A 19,036-nucleotide genomic window follows, 5' to 3' on the forward strand; every position below is an offset into this window, starting at 1 on the left:
GATAGTGTGCAGAGAAGTAGGAAAACTACTCCTCTTCTTCCCCCTGCTCTGTGTTAGCACAACAGGGCAACTCTCGCTGAGCTTTCCTGTCCTGCAGATTTCTTTCCTGTCCTGCAGATTTCTTTTTTCTTTTCTTTTTTTTTTTTTTAAGATGGAGTCTTGCTCTATTGCCCAGGCTGGAGTGCAATGGTGCAATCTAAGCTCACTGCAACCTCCAACTCCCAGGTTCAAGTGATTCTCCTGCCTCAGCCTCCCGAGTTGCTGGGATGACAGGCGCCTGCCACCACGCCTGGCTAATTTTTGTATTTTTAGTAGAGATTGGGTTTTGCTATGTTGGCCAGGCTGGTCTCGCGCTCCTGACCCCAGGTGATCCACCCTCCTTGGCCTCCCAACATGTTGGGATTACAGGTGTGTGCCTCCACGCCCGGCCTGTCCTGCAGTTTTCATAGTGAACCATCTTCGTGTATGTATAATGAATGGGTTGCATTCATATCATGTGTGTTTTATACAGTGAGGTAGATTTCAGTTACATAGGAATATAGTTAATAACAGTGTATTCCTGAAAATTGCTAAGAGAGTGGATATAAAGTGTTCTCACCACCAAAATGAAAACCATGAGGTAATGCATATGTTAATTAGCTAGGTTTAATCATTCCACAGCATATATATATACTTCAAAACATCATGTTATACACAATAAATCCATACAGTTTTATCTGTCAATTTGAAGTTAAGGAAGAAAATAGATTGGATTTTCTTACACCTTTTAAATGATTAAATATTGTAAAAATAGAAACCAATCACATGAGAGAAACATTTACTACTGTTGGTGATAAAAGTACAGGGAGAATGTAATGCACTTTGGAGTGATGAAGATTCTCTGGATTCTACCACTGCATCTGTTAGCGCCATGGCATACTGTGGTAAAATGGCACTGTTTTCCAATGCTATGTACAGCAAGGGATAGCGCCCTGTTTTCCCCCGCTAGAGCTACCGTCACAGGCATTTCCTCATGTTATAGCCTTCCAATAACTAATATGTTGAAAACACCAAGACACCACTTAAGGTCTTTACAAAGCAAGAAGGAATTGGGAAAAAAAGAAACAAAGACCGGACACGGTGGCTTACGCCTGTAATCCTAGCACTTTGAGAAGCCGAGGCAGGCAGATCATGAGGTCAGGAGTTAGCGACCAGCCTGGCCAATAGGTGAAACCCCATCTCTGCTAAAAATACAAAAAAAATTAGCCATGTGTGGTGGTGCGTGCCTGTAGTCCCAGCTACTGGGGAGGAGGCAGAAGAATCACTTGAACCCTGGAGGCAGAGGTTGCAGTGAGCCGAGATCATGCCACTGCACTCCAGCCTGGGCAACAGAGAGAGATTCCGTTATCCAAAAAAAAAAAAAGAAAAGAAAAGAATGTGAATAGTGACATCACATTAAAAAATAATAAACTTTAGCCTTGTGGCCTTTTTTTGGCACGTTTTTTCCACTAGTTCTCATGCATCATCCCTGTTCTCTCTCTTCTCCATCTTTTCTTCATCCAGGAATAGAGAAAGAGGACTTAGAAGGAACCCAAACAGTACTTCCTAGGATTGGAAGGAAGCTGCCTTATTTCATGTATAAGTTGGAACCAGCTTGACTGTAGGAAGAGAGATAGCATGAAGCCTTTCAGATCTAAACTGGAAAGCTTTCAAACGTGGTAGTTTGTTGAGTTATTCTCTCTCTGTGGAATGATTGATGTAAAGATGGTGAGAAATCAGAGTGGGTGATTTTAGACATTTCCCTTTACCCTACTTCATTCCTGCTCTGTACAGAGCCTTGTTTCCGTTCTTCACCTTATTTCTTTGAGCAAGAGTAAAGCCTCTGATTATGAAAATACACTGTGCATAAATTGCCAGAAAACACATTTTCTTGCAATGAAAGATTTGTTTTATGGAAAATCTCATAAACACCATCAAGGAAGGTTTTGGAAGAAGGTCAAATGTCCTTCAAAATGCTATTTCCCCATCACCATTCACATCTTAGTATGACTGACGTCTGTTCTCAGCTCTGGTGGGGAGAGATGGACAGAGACAGCAGCACTGTCCCCTGTGGCCCAGGGTTGCCTATGGGGACACCCACCCAAGAAGCAGGCTGGAGAGAAGCGCCAAGGGGTTAACCATTGCCTGGATGATATTTTTGTCAGGAATCTAATGTTTTTCTCTCTCCTGTAGGGGGTGACAGGTGCTTTGACAGTTTTGATGAAAGATGCAATAAAACCAAACCTGATGCAGACCCTGGAAGTAAGTGGTTTTCTTCTTATAGTAATTGTTTGCATTAACTGGATTGCCACACAGTGTGAACATTTTCAGCCAATATGAGGCAGGCATAGTGCATGCCTGGGGCAGCAATGTGCTTTGCAATCTCAGGCAGAAAGAGTGAGGATCTGGTTAGGAACCTGTATTAGTCCATTTTGACATTGCTACAAGGAACTACCTGAGACGGGGTAATTTATGAAGAAGCATCAGAATAACTTCTTGGCCAACCAAAAAAAAAAAAAAATTTAAAGTGTATTCATAGCTTCTTTAATATGAGTCATGTCTTGGCTTAATTGACCCGAGTAGAAACTTAGAAAATCAATGTCTGAGGCCAGGCGCGGTGGCTCACGCCTGTAATCCCAGCACTTTGGGAGGCCGAGGTGGGTGGATCATGAGGTCAGGAGTTCAAGACCAGCCTGACCAATATGGTGAAACCCCATCTCTACTAAAAATGCAAAAAAATTAGCCGGGCATTGTGGCATGCACCTGTAGTCCCAGCTACTTGGGAGGCTGAGGCATGACAATCGCTTGAACCCGGGAGGTAGAGGTTGCAGTGAGCTGAGATCGCACCACTGCACTCCAGCCTGGGCAACAGAGTGAGACTCCATCTCAAAAAAAAAAAAAAAGAAGAAGAAGAAAGTCAATATCTGTCTAACATTTCAATAGGTTGTATGACCATGTGTACAATATATTTTCTGTGTTCCCTTAATCTCTCATAATCACTGAGTTGTAGATTTTTTGGTTTGCTTTTTTATTGTTGTTTGTTTGTTTCCAAGCAAAATACAATAAATGCCAAGAAATGCTTTCCAGGAAAGCATTTGCCAAAGGCAAGTCAATAAACACACAGCATGTTAGTTGGTGGTAAGGTCTGGAGAGGAAAAATCACAGGCCGTGAGGGGCAGAGTGACGTGGGGTGTGCGTGTCTGTGCCTGCCCGCCTGTTAAAACAGTACCAGCACAGAGCTGAGTAAACCAAGGAGGTGAGCCATGCATGTGTCTGGAAGAGCATCTGGACAGAGGGTTACCTTTAGTGCAGGGGCCTTGGGCAGCAAGGTGTTTTGCAATCTCAGACAGAAAGAGCAAGGATCTGATTAGGAACATGTATTAGTTTGTTCTCGCATTGCTGTAAGGAACTACCTGAGACTGGGTAATTTAAGAAGAAAATTGGTTTAATTGGCTCACAGTTCTGCAGGCTGTACAGGAAACATGGCTGGGGAGGCCTCAGGAAACTTACAGTCACGGTGGAAGGTGAAGGGGAAGCAGACAGGTCTTCACATGGCAGAGCAGGAGAGAGAGCGAAGGAGGAAGTGCTACACACTTTTAAACAACTAGATCTCATGAGGACTCACTCATGATCATGAGAACAGCAAGGGGGAAATTCACTCCCAGGATCCAGTCACCTCCCCCCAGGCCCCTCCAACATTGAAGGTTATAATTCAACATGAGATGTGGGTGGGGACACAGAGCCAAACCATATCAGAACCAATATGACAGAAATGGGAGGATTGACCAGGCACGGTGGCTCACATCTGTAATCCCAGCACTTTGGGAGGCCAAGGCGGGCAGATCCCTTGAGGTCAGGAGCCTCGAGACCAGCCTGGCCAACATAGTGAATCCCGTCTCTACTAAAAATACAAAATAAATTAGCTGGGCATGGTGGCACGTGCCTGAAATCCCAGCTCCTTGGGAGGCTGAGGCAGGAGAATCACTTGAACAGGAGGCGAAGATTACAGTGAACTGAGATTGCACCACTGCACTCCAGCCTGGGCAACAGAGTGAGACTCTTATCTTTTAAAAAAGGAGAATAGAAGAAAATGGGGGGACCATTTCTGAAGGTGCCCAGTGAGGGTGCAGGCTGAAGGTGTCCCCTGAGCTGAGGAAGGGAGGACTGAACACCTTTGAACAGGTGTCTGCAGCCCCGGGGGAGGGGTGCAGGATGCGTAGGTGCCAAGGCCACACCCTCCTGCGGCAGGTTGTCCTTCCCGTGTTTCCTCTCCCCTGATCATTCTGCCAGCATGCACGTGTCCTCAGAGGTAGGCCATCTTAAAAAGCAAACAAAAACATTTCAAAAATCTCCCGCCCCGCTGCATCCTCGTCTAGCTTCTGCCCGGCTCTTGTCTGTCATTGGGGTCTCCATGTTAACTGACCTCAGGTTCCACCTCTCCTGACTGCCCTTGTCCAGGTCACTTTTCCCTTGGAGACACCAAGTCTTTGTTGCTCTGCCCTCCTCAGAGAAGCTCAGCAGAGTTTGACACAGCTGCCCTTGTCTTCCTTCAGGAGCACCTGGTTCCTCTGGCGTCTGGGGTCCCCCCTCCCCAGGCCTGCTCGCTGCTGCTCCTCCGCTTTGCTGGCTTCTCTGATGACCCCTCACCTTTTTCGCCCCGTTCTCCTCCAGAATTAGCCGGGTGATGACTCCTAAACTCTTGTTTGGAATATCATGTACCTGGAATTTCAGACTTGCAGGTATAGTTACCAGGAGCCATGTGGGTGGGTAAAAGCCATTTCAAACTGATACGTAAACCAGGACCCACCTCCTACTTCCTTCCAGCTCGCTGCTTCCCTGAAACCTACCCAGTCATTCAAGGCAGACACCCGAGGATGATCCTAGAGGCCTGTTTTCCCTTCCCCTCTTCCTGTGTCCATCCCTGCAGAGTTGTCCTTGGTTACATGACTCTGCCCTGTCCATGGCGCTCAATGCCTCCCTCCTTCCTGCTTTAGCTGCCAGCATGCCCCACCTGCACAAGTGCAGCAGCCTCCCAACCAGTCTCTCTGCTGCTACTCTTTTCTTCCAAAATATTCTCTCCTCAGCAGCCATAGAGACTGAAACCTAATGAAGCCCTGTTGCCTTCCTACTTAGAGTTCTTCCATGATTTACCCATGTTTCCACCCCAGTCTGAAAAGCCCCGGGGATCTAGCTCTCGCCCCTTCCCCCTCCTTGTCCCTTATCCTCATCTCTCATCCTCTGGGGGACCTTTGCACGGCTAACACCACTACCTGGGCCACCTCCTGATATGCTCATGTCCAGCTCCTTCGCCTCCCTCAGGTCTCATGTCATGTAAGCATCAGCTGCTCAGAGAAGCCACAAGAATATGCAGCCCCCGTCCCTCTGCTGTCATTGCAGTGCATAGCACAGAATGCTGAGAGCTTCCTATTTCCTTATCTGTTTTTTGTATTTCTCCTCCCACCGAGATGACAGCAGGACCTTTTCCATCCTGTTCACCACCGTATCTCCATTTTCTAGAAAGTGCCTGACACCTATTAGAGGCTCAGTAAAGACTTGTTGAATAATTAAGTGAATGCTTATTATTTTTACTACATTCTCCTAAAAATACACATTTATTAATAAATAACCGAATAAGAGAAAAAACATGAAGCGATGTGATATTTCTTCATAACACTTCTCCCTTAAAGATGAATACTTATTATTAGGGATAATCATTTTCTTTTGTTGTTGTTGTTATTGTTTTGTTTTGTTTTTTTGAGACGGAGTCTCTCTCTGTCGCCCGGGCTGGAATACAATGGCAGGATCTTGGCTCACTGCAACCTCTGCCTCCCAGGTTCAAGTGATTCTCCTGCCTCAGCCTCCCAAGTAGCTGGGATTATAGGCGCCCGCCACCACACCCGGCTAATTTTTGTATTTTTTTTTTTTTAAGTAGAGACGGGGTTTCACCACGTTGGCCAGGCTGGTCTCGAACTCCTGACCTCAGGTGATCAGCCCACCTGAGCCTCCCAAAGTGCTGGGATTACAGGCGTGAGCTACTGTGCCCAGCCAGGATAATCATTTTCTTGTTTTAAATAATTCTTTTTTTTTTTTTTTGAGACGGAGTTTTGCTTTTGTTGCCCAGGCTGGAGTGCAATGGTGTGATCTTGGCACACTGCAACCTCTGCCTTCCGGTTTCAAGCGATTCTCCTGCCTCAGCCTCCTGAGCATCTGGGATTACAGGCACCCGCCACCATGCCCAGCTAATTTTTCTATTTTTAGTAGAGACAGGGTTTTACCATGTTGGCCAGGCTGGTCGCGAACTCCTGACCTCATGATCTGCCCACCTCGGCCTCCCACATCCCAAATCACCCTGGGATTACAGGCGTGAGCCACTGCCCCCAGCCTAAATAATTCTTTTTTTCTATTAGAAATCAGTCATACTTCTGAGATATTCCCCACTCTGAAAACCTGGGAAATGGAAAGTCTAGTTTCCATTTAATGAATGAATTAGTGGATTGGGTTGCCCCAAGCAGGTCTTATTGCCCTTACTTTTATTTTCTTTTTAAGGGTTCTGAGTCTCTGATTTCTTAGGCAGCACAGAAATAACAGGTTTAGATTACATTTAAAAAAGTGCTCAGGCCAGGTGCGGTGGCTCACACCTATAATTCCAGTACTTTGAGAGGCAGAGGCAGATAGATCACCTGAGATCAGGAGTTTGAGACTGGCCTGGCCAACATGGTGAAACCCTGCCTCTACTAAAAATACAGAAATTTGCTGGGCGTGGTGGCCCACGCCTGTAATCCCAGCTACTCGGGAGGTTGAGGCAGGAGAATAGCTTGAACCCGGGAGGTGGGGGTTGCAGTGAGCAGAGATCATGCCACTGCACTCCAACCTGGGCCGCAGATTGAGACCCTGCTCCCCACCCCCCAAAAAAAGTGCTCAAACTGTTCATATACAGGGCTGGGCTTGCTACGGATAAAAGGGGGAATTCTTCAGATTACTCTACAAGGACACAAGAACTCCTCATCCTAAACAAAGTACGAAGGTACATAGACAAGTTTCTTGTAAGTCAGAAAACAGAGAAATCCACAGTAATTATAATACATCCCTTAAAGAATAAGCACATATTTGTAGGAAGCAAACAAAGCTTTCCATAGAGAAACGACTTCCACCAGATGATTGTATGGACTTGGGTTTTGTTTCTGCATCTGTCATTGGGCAAATGAAGATACCATCTTCAGGATGTTCCGTGTCATCGATTTCATTTAAGGCATAGGCTGTTTTAAGATTACTTTAAAAGATATGGACCTTTTTACAAAATAAAATGCAGCATTCACTTAAAATATTTGCACACATGAACTCTTGTACCCTGATCCTATGTTGTCACTCTGGGTTTTATGTATCTAATCATTGACTAGAAATCTATCTCAGCAGATAATCCAAAAATCATTGACTAGTTTGTAGATTATGCTTTTCTGCTCACATTTGAACACACCTGGTTGTTAGTCTGGTAGGAGGTCATCAAGGGCTACATCCTTGCAGGTTGCCAGGAGACCAGTAGTTCTTAATCCTGACTGTACTTGAGAAGTTCCTGGGAAGATTTAAGAATATTGATTGATGCCGGGCTCCCCATCAGACCCAGTGAACATAATGTCTGAGGATAAGGCTTGGGTACCCCAAGTGCTTCTCATCTATTGCCAGACTGAGGAAGACTTAAGAAAACAGTGAGAGCTCTTAACATTTTCCCACAGGTTAGCCGTGTGTGGTGTTGATGGAAGCTTCACATGCGAGAGCACACTGTCCAATATGGCGGCCACTGGACATGTGGCCATTTCAATCTAAATTACCTGAATTTAAATAAAATTTAGAATTCAGTTCTTCAGTCATTTTAGCCACATTTCCATTTATGCATTTATGTATTTATATTTTACTGTTCATATTTAAGTACTTAGAACTCTGGTAAGCTAACAATTACTTGAAATTGCTTGAAATATTAATCTTATGAAATGTTTGAAAGGGCCATTATGGAGAATTTTCACAGCAAGATAGTTCCTGCGTTATTTTCCTGAGTGTTCTGCATATAAAATAAAACCCAGAACTCAAGATAAATGTGTATGCCTTTGAGTTAGTCATAGAATTTTTTAAGCAACATGTTTAATTTGATGTACTGTGTCTTATAGCTGTATCCATGTTTGAGTATGCAAGTGTGTGTGTACCCGTGTTTGGAAGTCTAACAATGACGTTCCAATATTTTTTTCTCGCCAACTCCATACTGGGAGTTTTAAAACCAGAGCCCTAATCTTGACTTAATTATTAATTTCCTCCGTGGCCTTGAAGAATTCCCTTAGCCTCTCTGGGCCTTAACCTTCTGGATAAAGAAGTTGGCTTCTTCATGCTCTCAACATTATCTGATTCTGTGATTTCTAGGTAAAGCTACATTTATACAAAAATATAAAGTGCTTTTGCTAAGTAAAACGTAGAATAGTGGTTATCAGAGGCGGTGGGGGATGGGGAAGTTGACCAAATAATACAAAATTCCAGTTAGACACGACCTGTGTATTCATAAACATGTGTCCCTTGGTTTTATTTATTTATTTTTATTTATTATTTTTTTCGTTTTTGAATCAGAGTCGGTCTGTCACCCAGACTGGAGTGCAGTGGTGCAATCTCAGCTCACTGCAACCTCCGCCTCCCAGGTTCAAGCTATTCTTGTGCTTCAGCCTCCTGAGTAGCTGAGCTGGGTTTACAGGAGCACACCACCACACCCTGCTAAATTTTGTATTTTTAGTACAGACGGGTTTCACTGTTGGCCAGGCTAGTCTTGAACTCTTGACCTCAGGTGATCCGCCCATCTTGGCCTCCCAAAGTACTGGGATTACAGGCCTGAGTCACTGTGCCCAGCCAATTGTATTGATTTTTATGGTTACCTTTTCTTGAATGGAATCATTTCTTAATTAAAAAAATAAATATACCTTTTATACTATCAGGGTTTAATTTCATTCTTTTAAAAAAATATAATGCATGGCAACATAAAATAAGATAAATAATTTATTTCATGGTCATTGAGGCAACTAACAAAATGGTTTAACAATATTTTGGAAGGAAGTGACTGTATTCTCACAGTTTTGTCTCTCAGGTTCAGCATTAAATGTAGAATAACATTTTTCTAGAATCCAGAGGGAATTTGGTCCTTTGATTGAGTCAGGGTGTTTTGACTGTCTTTGAAATATTTTATGCATTAAATATGCAGTATTCATAAAAGCTTTCCTACCCTATTTGCCCCAAATTGATCTTGGTTTCCATACTTCTATTTGTCCTTTGGGATTTTGATTTGCTCTTTCACTTCTCTAGGGGACACCTGTGTTCGTGCATGCGGGCCCTTTTGCTAACATTGCTCATGGCAACTCTTCAGTGTTGGCTGATAAAATTGCCCTGAAACTGGTTGGTGAAGAAGGATTTGTAGGTAAGTTATTTCTTTTAAATTTAGCTGTTGCAGAATATTGAAGAAATCTAAAAGCTGATGACTGGAATGGAGTGATATCCATACTGACATGAAATATATTCTTTCAGGCCCCCTCTTTCATAGATGGTCTCAGTAATGGAAAAGCCCTAAGGTCTGATCTATACTCGTGAAATTATGCTTGTGCTTGAATCATAGAATCTGGTATCAAGTACATACGGGTTTGAGTATAAACTCTGACTCTTGCAAACTGAGTGACATTGGACACATTTTAATTACTACTGAGCTTCAGTTTTCTCATCTGTAAAATTCTGATAACAATATTGTATCAAACCTTTTAGGGTTGTTATGAAAACTAAATGAGATATTTTAGTCATTCAGCAAATGTTTTTTGAGAACCTACACTTAGAAGGCATGTTACTGAGAGCTAGGGATCCAGTGTTAAGCAAAACAGATAGGTGCAGTGGCACATGCCTCGCTACTCAGGAAGCTGAGGCAGGAGGATTGCTCGAGCCCAGGAGTTCGTGTCCAGCCTGGGCAGCATAGCAAGACCCTGCCTCTGTGAAAAAATAAGAATTAAAACAACCAGCCTTAGCCCCTGCCCCTGTGGAGCATACTGTCTAATGGTAATTGAATAAGAGAAAGTGCTCATTGACTGTCAGCCATTACTACCCTTACTATGTAGTACTGATAACTTGAAGTCGTGGGTTTATTTCCATGTACAGTTTCTCCTTGTTTTTTGTGAGCTAATATAGGAGAGATTCCCAACCGGTAGACTTAGAAATGTTAATTGGTAGGACGGCACACCTTTTGCTGCTGTCAAGTTCTTTGTAGAACCTGTTCCTCTTTGGCTTTTCTTGCATATTCCAGCTAGAAAGAAGGGGCAACTCTCATAGAGTTTACTAAGTCAGTGCCAGCCCCAGTCTCACCCACAATACTAAGGCAGCAAGGAAACAAAACACAAAACCAAAACACAGGCATTCATGGAGGAGTCCCTTAATCTCACATATGAGGGACTGCATTGGCAGATTTCCCATGCTAACAGGTAATTCCCGTTAACCACACGTATACCTATAATCGGAGATAGCAATCTCTTTATTCAGTCTTATCATCAGCTTTGGATCAAACTCAAAAGAGTTATTTTATTAGAAGAGAGTGTGCTGGACAAAAGAACTTGGCACTGCATTTTATGCTCAGACATCACAAAGTTAATTCAGGGTTATTGAGACTCTTTTTAAGAATTCCTTGTGGACTGGCAGTCAGGATCAGATGAGGCTTGATGGAGTTCCATTCCTCCACGATCTGTTTTCTGCAGCTCTCATGTACTTTGCTCCTTTGGTAGCAAATCCACTGCAAGAGTGGCTAGACGTGCTGTCTAAGTGGATTTGCTCAATTGATCGCTGCCTAATTGTAGAGCTAATGGACGAGGAGGCTGGGTCAGGGCGGGCACTGGAAAGTTGGGTGCTTAAGTGAACTGGTGGTTCTGATGCATCAGCTCTGCAAATAAAGTAGCTTCTAGAAGGAAGCACTCTATTTTATGCTGACAGAGACCTCTGCCCGTGCCAGTTCTTACTTTGTCAAACACATATTTATAAAATACATGTTATCATGGCAGAATACTTTTAAAGACATAAACTGATGATGTATGCAAAATAAACGAGCCCTCTGTATGACCTTGAACAAGCCATTAGCCTCTCTGGGTGTGTCCCTTGTAGACATTCTCATCTGAAAAATGAGAAGTTGGACCAGATGAGGAGTTGGATGTGGATGTGTAGCCGTGGACTCAGAGTTAGACACTGTGGAATTGGAGCCCTGACTGGTAGTGTTTTCATTTCTCTAGGGCTCAATTTTTTGTTTAATAAAAAGAGAATACCTCTGCATTACTTGCAGTATTTTAATGAATAGGATCAAGTGAGAAAGTGCTTTGTAAAACATGCACTATATGCAGGTCAGCAATTATGCTAATTCTTTCTATGATCTCATCTAGTCTAAGATGCCATAAGTGGGGGAATTTTTCATGAGGATGAAATCTGTCCATTGCCAGATGGTTCAAAGGGCAAGCCCTAGAGTCAGAGGTTTTACCTCAACTGCTTTCAAGTCACAGATAACCTTGGGCACATGAACCCTTCTCTTCCTTGGTTTCCCTACCTGTAAAATAGGGCTTTGGGTAGGGCTTCCCTCTCGAAAGGACTTGGTAGGTTTGAAATGAGGCATCAATGAGATCATGGGGTTGAGTCCTGGCACCTGACACACGGTAAGACTCAATCCTTCTTGGCCACTCCTGGCTGTCGTCGTTACCCCCACTATTGATACACTACTGATGAAGGTTACATTTTCTTTTTTCTTTAGATCTTTTTTATTTTTTGGATGATTTTATTTATAGTTGTTATAAAATACACATAACATGAAAGTTACCATCTTCACCATTTTTGAGTGTACATTCAGTAGTGAAGTACACCCACATTGTTGTGCAACCAAGCTGCAGAACCGAAGCCCCATGCCCATTAAATATTCCTCATTCCCCTGCCCCCAGCCCCTGGCAGCTCCCTTCTACTTTCTGTCTCAGTGAAGTTGACTCCTGGATACCCCATGTGAGTGGAATCATGCAGTATTTGTCCTTCTGCGACTGACTTATTTCACTTAGCATAATGTCCTCAAGGTTCATCCATGTTGCAGCAGGCGTCAGAATTCTCTTCCTTTTTTTTTTTTTTTGAGACGGAGTTTCGCTCTTGTTGCCTAGGCTGGAGTGCAATGGTGCAGTCTCGGCTCACCACAATCTCCGCCTCCCAGGTTCAAGCGATCCTCCTACCTCAGCCTCCCGAGTAGCTGGGATTACAAACATGCACCACCACGCCCAGCTAATCTTTGTATTTTTTAGTAGAGACGTGGTTTCTCCATGTTGGTCAGTCTGGTCTCAAGCTCCTGACCTCAGGTGATCCACCCATCTCAGCCTCCCAAAGTGCTGGGATTACAGGTGTGAGCCACCATGCCCGGCTAGAATTCTCTTCCTTTTTAAGGCGGAATAGTATTCCATCATATGGATAGACCATACTTTGTTTATCCACTCATCCTTCATTGGACATTTGATTTGTTTCCACCTTTGGCTCTTGTGAATATTGCTGCTATGAACATAGATGTACAAATATATTTTAATGTCTAAAAATCGTGTGCTATGATGTCTAAATACGTGATGGCAATGACTTACATTCATAAATACGTACCATGGAACTCTAGCCCTGTAATGTTGAACTCTCCAGAAGGTGGTGTGTCCATGCTGCGGCTCCATTGGAATGCTGGTGGCAAAGCCAGTGTATTGGACAGTGGGAACGGGGTGTGGTCGGGAGACAGTGTTCTTTCCCCATTGCTTGGTCAAGCCTGCACTGTGGGGCTGGTTCATTCCTTGCCCTTGGATGAAGTTTATAATAGTTCCCTCTCATTCTCAGTTAATATCTAGTCCCTCTAACATATATATTTTTTAATTCCTCTGGTCACTTTCAATCATAAGAACAGCCCCTAAAATTAAAAATGCATATCCAGTTGTATATCAAAACCAAAAACTCTAAATGTCACTCAGACTTGAGCTCCTCTCCTCCCCCATCTGGGCCTCCTCTGACTGACAGTGGGAAGGGGAAAGTGGCTGCTTGCTTCTCTGCCACCCTCGTCTTGCACTTAGGCTTGCCCTGGCCCCTCCTAGGTTGAAGCTTTGGCATGAAATGGTGCCCACGTAGCCTCTACCAGCAGAGGTCCTCACACTTTTTGCAGAAGCCCTCTGAGCAGTACCTCATTTAGACTTTCCTACCTCTGATTCCACACCTGGTCTCGGGTACCGCAGACCTCTGACCTCTGGCTGGGGACACACCCTGAGCCTTGCCAACTGGTCTTCTGGTCCTCACTTGTGGCTTAAGGGGGAAGCGGGGACGCCAAGGCGGGTGGATCACCTGAGGTCAGGAGTTCAAGACCAGCCTGGCCAACATGGTGAAACCCCGTCTACTGAAAATACACAAAAATTTAGCCGGGCTTGGTGGCTCATGATGTAATCCCAGCTATTCAGGAGGCTGAGGCAGGAGAATCGCTTGAACCCCAGGAGGCAGAGGTTGCAGTGAGCTGAAATCGCACCATTGCACTCCAGCCCGGGCAACAGAGACAGACTCTGTCTCAAAAAATAAAAATAAAGGGGAAGCAGCTTCGCATGCTCTTCACTGGGAGCTGGGAGGGGAGCTGGATGTGGCACACTGATAACTTTCTTTGAAGAAATTCTTTCCCAGGTTCTAACCCGTCAACCCTTTTGAAGCCTCAATGGGATAAGGTGTACAAAATCTATTTCAAACTGCTTTGCAAACCCTGCCAGGTCAGCCAGCACCATCCTTTGGCATGTGAGCAAACTGACACCAATTTGAGGCCCGAAACAAAAGTGAGACAAAAAGACCTTCATTTCAACATCCTTCTACAGAAGTTAAATGGAGTAGGCACATCTGAGGTTTATCTGAAGTCTGAGCAGGAATTCATGTTCTTCAAAAAGTTGTCATTTATAGTAGACTATCTTTATGACCTCATAATAGGGAAGGATCTCTTAAAATATGAAAAGCTCAAACAAAGAGAAAAATATCAATAGTTTGGGCTGCATTAAGAAGTAAATTGTATGTGATAAAAGATACAAGGATAAAAAACAAGTGACAGATTGGAAAGAAACGTTTGCAAAGATAGTAGACAATGATTAGCATTGAGAATATGTAAAATGCTACAGACTAAAGACTGATAAGAGAAAGACAAATAATCCAATACAAAAATAGTCAGAGAATTTGAAAAGGTGATTCACAGCAAATGAGCAATTTGGTGGAATTTCTAGGTAGAGCTGAAAATGAACAAATGATTTAGCAATTTCACTTCTATGTATACTCTGGAAAAGAAGTAGTCGAAAATATATTTAAGTCCTTTGAAATAATTGACTTCAGTACCCCTTTAATGAGCATTTATTAAGCTTCTGCTTAATGAGCATTTATTAAGCTTCTGCTGTCAAGTACTATCTGCTAGGAGCTGGGAATCAAAGATGACAGGTTTCTTGCCCTCCAGTAATTGATGATATGATGTGAGAGACAAGAACTTCAGTGGTAAGTACAATGCACTTGATTAAGTACTATATTAGTTAAGGTTCTTAACTAAGAATTTTAAGGGATGATGGGCATCTCTTAGATAGAACTGTCTCCATATTACTGGTTTTGCTGATTTAGTCTGATTTTTGTTCTAACAAAAAGCACACACAGGAAGGAATTATTTTGTCTATTCTGAATAATTAGTCTAAGATAATGGAATCAGTATTCCATTTAGACTTAAAACAGAGTGACATTTATTTAAAAAAAAGCATGAATTTGCAAAACACTTTATGAGAATTTTCGAAAACTGCTGTGATCACTGTTGTGGCTGTTTCTTCCGTTAGTCAGCAGTCCTCATGGGAGTCCACCTAACTTCCATTTACATGCTGTAAAGGCAAACAGATATTTGGCATCGAATTATAATCATGTATTACATTTAAAAAATAAAAGGAAAGAAAGAAAGGAAAAAGCAGTGTTGAGTTCCTGGATTTTAAAAACATTATTATCTCATCTTTAAACTGTTTGTAGGAATTTCAAACTTACCCATGAACTTTGGATTTTTTAATTTGTTTTCTGCTCTCTCAGTTGGTTTTGATTCCAGTTTTCAGGTAAAGATCTTGTCTTTCCAGGGGAGTGCAGAATGCAGTTGTGTATCCTTATAGGCAGGTGTCATTAACCGTGGGTCACCAGCCACTGGTGGACTCCTGGATAGACTTACATCTACAACTCCCTCCCATAATTAAATATAGATTCGTGCATATGGATATATATACCTTTTTTTTTTTTTTTTTTGAGATGGAGTCCCGCTCTGTCTTCCAGGCTGGAGTGCAGTGGCGTGATCTCGCCTCACTGCAACCTCCACCTCCCAGGTTCAAGTGATTCTCCTACCTCAGCCTCCTAAGTAACTGGGATTACAGGTGCATGCCACCACGCCCGGCTAATTTTTGTACTTTTAGTAGAGACGGGGTTTCACCATGTTGGCCAGGCTGGTCTCAAACTCCTGACCTCAGGTGTTTCACCTGCCTCGGCCTCCCAAAGTGCTAGGATTACAGGCGTGAGCTGCCGCTCCTGGCCACCTTTTTTTTTTACCTGGAGAAAATTACGCAATTCTTGGATTCTCACAGGGGACCATGACATAAGAGAGAGAAAGAACTGTGGGTGCATATCTAGTGGATATCGTTTAACCTTCTTCACTCTACAGCAATATATGCTTTGGTAGCTTTCGATGTCCCGTACACATTTGGCATTTATTATCCTTATCCAGAGGTGCTTGTCAAGAAGCTACCTAATCGATTGCAGCTCTGCTGCTTGCTGTCTGTAGAGAATCACACAGACCCGGCTGTGTTCCCCAGGTGCTTCCTGGGTACATGAGCATAAACACTCATGCAGCACAGGAGAAATATGAGACAAGTGCCCAATTAAAACACAGGGTGATCTTTGCCTCAGACATTTCAGGATTCGGATTTAGAGATCTGGATGAATAGACATAGCAGTTCCAAGACAAATTGAATGGGATTGGGAAACAAAGCCTTGTTAATATTTTCATTAAAAATGCCCCCGTTTCTGAGCCATCCCTGAGCATTAGACCGGTGCTGAGACTATCATATACCTTCTCACTCAATCCTTAAAACCATCTATGGGATCAGTGTTACTGTCCTCATCTTACAGATGACATAACAGAAGCTCAGCAAGATGATGATACATGTCCACGATCAATCAGAGATTCAGTGACAGAGGATGTGACCCAAGGGCTCCTTCTCGCCAAAGCCTGTGGGTGATCAGGCGGCTATTGTGCTCTCAGTGTTTTTCTCAATGCTGTTTACCTGGTTGTCACCCTCTCCCTTTAAAAAATAATTTCAGCTGGGTGCGGTGGCTCACTAATGTAATCCCAGCACTTTGGGAGGCCAAGGTGGGTGGATCACTTGAGGTCAGCAGTTCGAGACCAGCCTGACCAACATGGTGAAACCCTGTCTCTGCTAAAAATACAAAATTAGCCGAGCGCGGTGGTGAGCCCCGTAATCCCAGCGACTTGGGAGGCTGAGGCAGGAGAATCGCTTGAACCTGGGAGGCGGAGGCTGCAGTGAGCCGAGATTGCGCCATTGCACTCCAGCCTGGGCAACAAGAGCAAAACTCTGTCTCAAAAAAATAAGAAGAATTTCAGGTGAGCTGTCTACAGCAGATGGTCACAGTTATTTTTACAGGAAGTGCCAATACGTCGTAATGTGCTCCAACAGTGGTGGTCCTTTTTGGTCCTTTTTTTCTTTTCTCTGTCCTGCTTTAACATTTCTTCCTCCCAAGTAGGTTACTGATTAAAGATGACCTTATCGAGCCCCACTCTGTTTCCTTGCTCTATCTCTCAACCTGTATTTTTGGGGGACAGTTTTTTTATTTTTTTATTTTACTTTTTTGAGATGGAGTCTCACTCTGTCTCCTAGGCCTGAGTTCAGTGGCACGATCTTGGCTCACTGCAACCTCCGCCTCCCGGGTTCAAGTGATTCTACTGCCTTAGCCCCCCAAGTAGCTGGGATTACAGGCACGCACCACCATGCCCGGCTAGTTTTGTATTTTTAGTAGAGATGGAGTTTCTCCATAGTAGCCAGGCTGCTCTCAAATTCCTGACCTCAGGCGATCCACTCACCTCTGCCTCCCAAAGTGTCAGGATTATAGCCGTGAGCCACCGCACCCAGCCTAGGGGACAGTTTTATAATCAATCTTCTTGACCTTCAGAGGACTCTGCTGGTGGCTATACCCAGCTACTGGGTTGTTCTCTCTTTCTGCTTTTATTGCCCTGAAATTCTAAATATTCCATCATTTTGGTAGAAGAAAACCAGACCAAACTAAACATCCTCATGATTTCATCCACTGTTTAAAAAAAAAAAAAATCTGACGTCAAGTGATCCTGCAGCTCTAAGCTTTAATTCTCCCAGACCTCGCCCTGTTTACATTATTTAAAAACACCGACCTCAGCCTGGGCTCCACTTTTGTTATTATGATACTTCCAGGTTTTTTGACTTTAGTAAATTTATTCATAATTAAATCAAGGATGAGAAGTGCTGGCTTATTAGAGACTGGCTGAAGGTCATGTGCTAACTCAGGAAACTGCTAATCACGGGTCGTGTTTTTCAGCCCCTGTCTTCAGGAAGGCCTGACTCTGAGGGAGGGTTGTTTTGTGTCGTCTCCAGAGCTCTCATTTCTCCTATGTGGCTTGGTGCCGAAGCTCATTCCTCCCCTCGCTGTCTGTTCGGCCTTTGTCCTACCTCACCTTTCTCTTTCCATGCTTTTGTGTAAAGTAGCCCTCTTTCAAGCTGCTCCTCTGTCCTTTGAAAACAAATGAAAAAGCAAAATGTTCTTCATATACACTAAACGGAAAGTATGCAAAGTAATGTTACAAACACCCATGTTCCCACCACTCTGTTTCGTCAAAATCCTAACATGTCGCTGTGTGTCCTTTAGTTTTTTTGTTTTTTTAAAGAGATATGTTTAGCTGGGCATGGTGGTGCATGCCTATAGTCCTGACTACTTGGGAGGCTGAGGCAGGAGGATCAATTATGCCCAGCAGTTTAATTCTCCTGGGCAACAGAGTGAGACCCTGTCTCAAAAAAAAAAAAAAAGAAAAGAAAAGAGAGAAGAGAAGAAATCAGATATTAGAGACACAGTTGAAGTTCCTGTGGACCCTCCTGATCCCGTTCTTTTTTCTGCTTCTCTCCTGATTTGAGTGATTACCATTTGCAGGTGTATGTTTCTGCTTTGACCACATACATACATGTACACTAAAGATCTGTAGCAGAGGTTCTCAGAGTTTCTCTGCTCATGACCATTAATGGCCCAGCAATTTTTTTCATGGTACCCCTAGGCAAGAGAAATATCTAACGTGTCTGTTTATTAAATAGTTAGGTCCAAACAACTTAATGAGTATTTATGTCCTTACAACTTAGTAGCCGCCTGAAAAAAAAAATACATATGAATTCAAAGGAAAAAATAACATCATTTCATTTTTAAATTACCACCATACGTTATGAATGAGATGTGTGTCCTTGTCAGGCACCAGACAACTTCTGACCCTTTGTAACCAGTTGACACCCGCACCTCATTTCCTGTTCCACGTTGATTTTCACACGATTTTTGCATTTTGCTGTGGTACCTGCCAAAAACTTTGCTTTGCAAATATATGATGTCATTGAAAGGGATGTAGAGCACTATTGTTGAAGCAGTGAAAAACCTCATATGAGTAGTATTTGCAGTGTCCAACGGATGTCCTGTATTGCCGCATTTCCCTCAAAAATTTAAAATATCCCACAGTGCCTCTGAGTTTGCTGCAGTGCCTCACGGCACCTCATTGCACATTAGAACCACAGATGTGCGGCTTTCCTTGGTATTTTTTATGTGTTTTCAAATTTTATATGTTAATAGATGTTAACTGACTGCATTGTTCTCTAACGAGGTCAGTGCAATTTTTCTGTAAATGGCAAGATCATAAATACTTTGGGTC

At 43.3% G+C, this 19,036-nt stretch overlaps 1 protein-coding gene across 8 annotated transcripts in view; it reads left to right on the forward strand.

The window, feature by feature from the left end:
• The window catches only part of MTHFD1L (methylenetetrahydrofolate dehydrogenase (NADP+ dependent) 1 like), a 236,051-nt gene that overhangs the window by 96,998 nt on the left and 120,017 nt on the right, over window positions 1–19,036 (forward strand). For all 8 annotated transcript variants that reach the window (XM_030809836.1, XM_030809837.1, XM_030809838.1 and 5 more), the window contains 2 exons: window positions 2,212–2,280; window positions 9,349–9,460. In XM_030809836.1, the coding sequence (XP_030665696.1) occupies window positions 2,212–2,280; window positions 9,349–9,460 (181 nt within the window). The remainder of the gene's footprint in view (window positions 1–2,211; window positions 2,281–9,348; window positions 9,461–19,036) is intronic.

Source organism: Nomascus leucogenys, chromosome 3 (genome assembly GCF_006542625.1).
Source record: "Nomascus leucogenys isolate Asia chromosome 3, Asia_NLE_v1, whole genome shotgun sequence".
Classification (NCBI taxonomy): Eukaryota; Metazoa; Chordata; class Mammalia; order Primates; family Hylobatidae; genus Nomascus; species Nomascus leucogenys.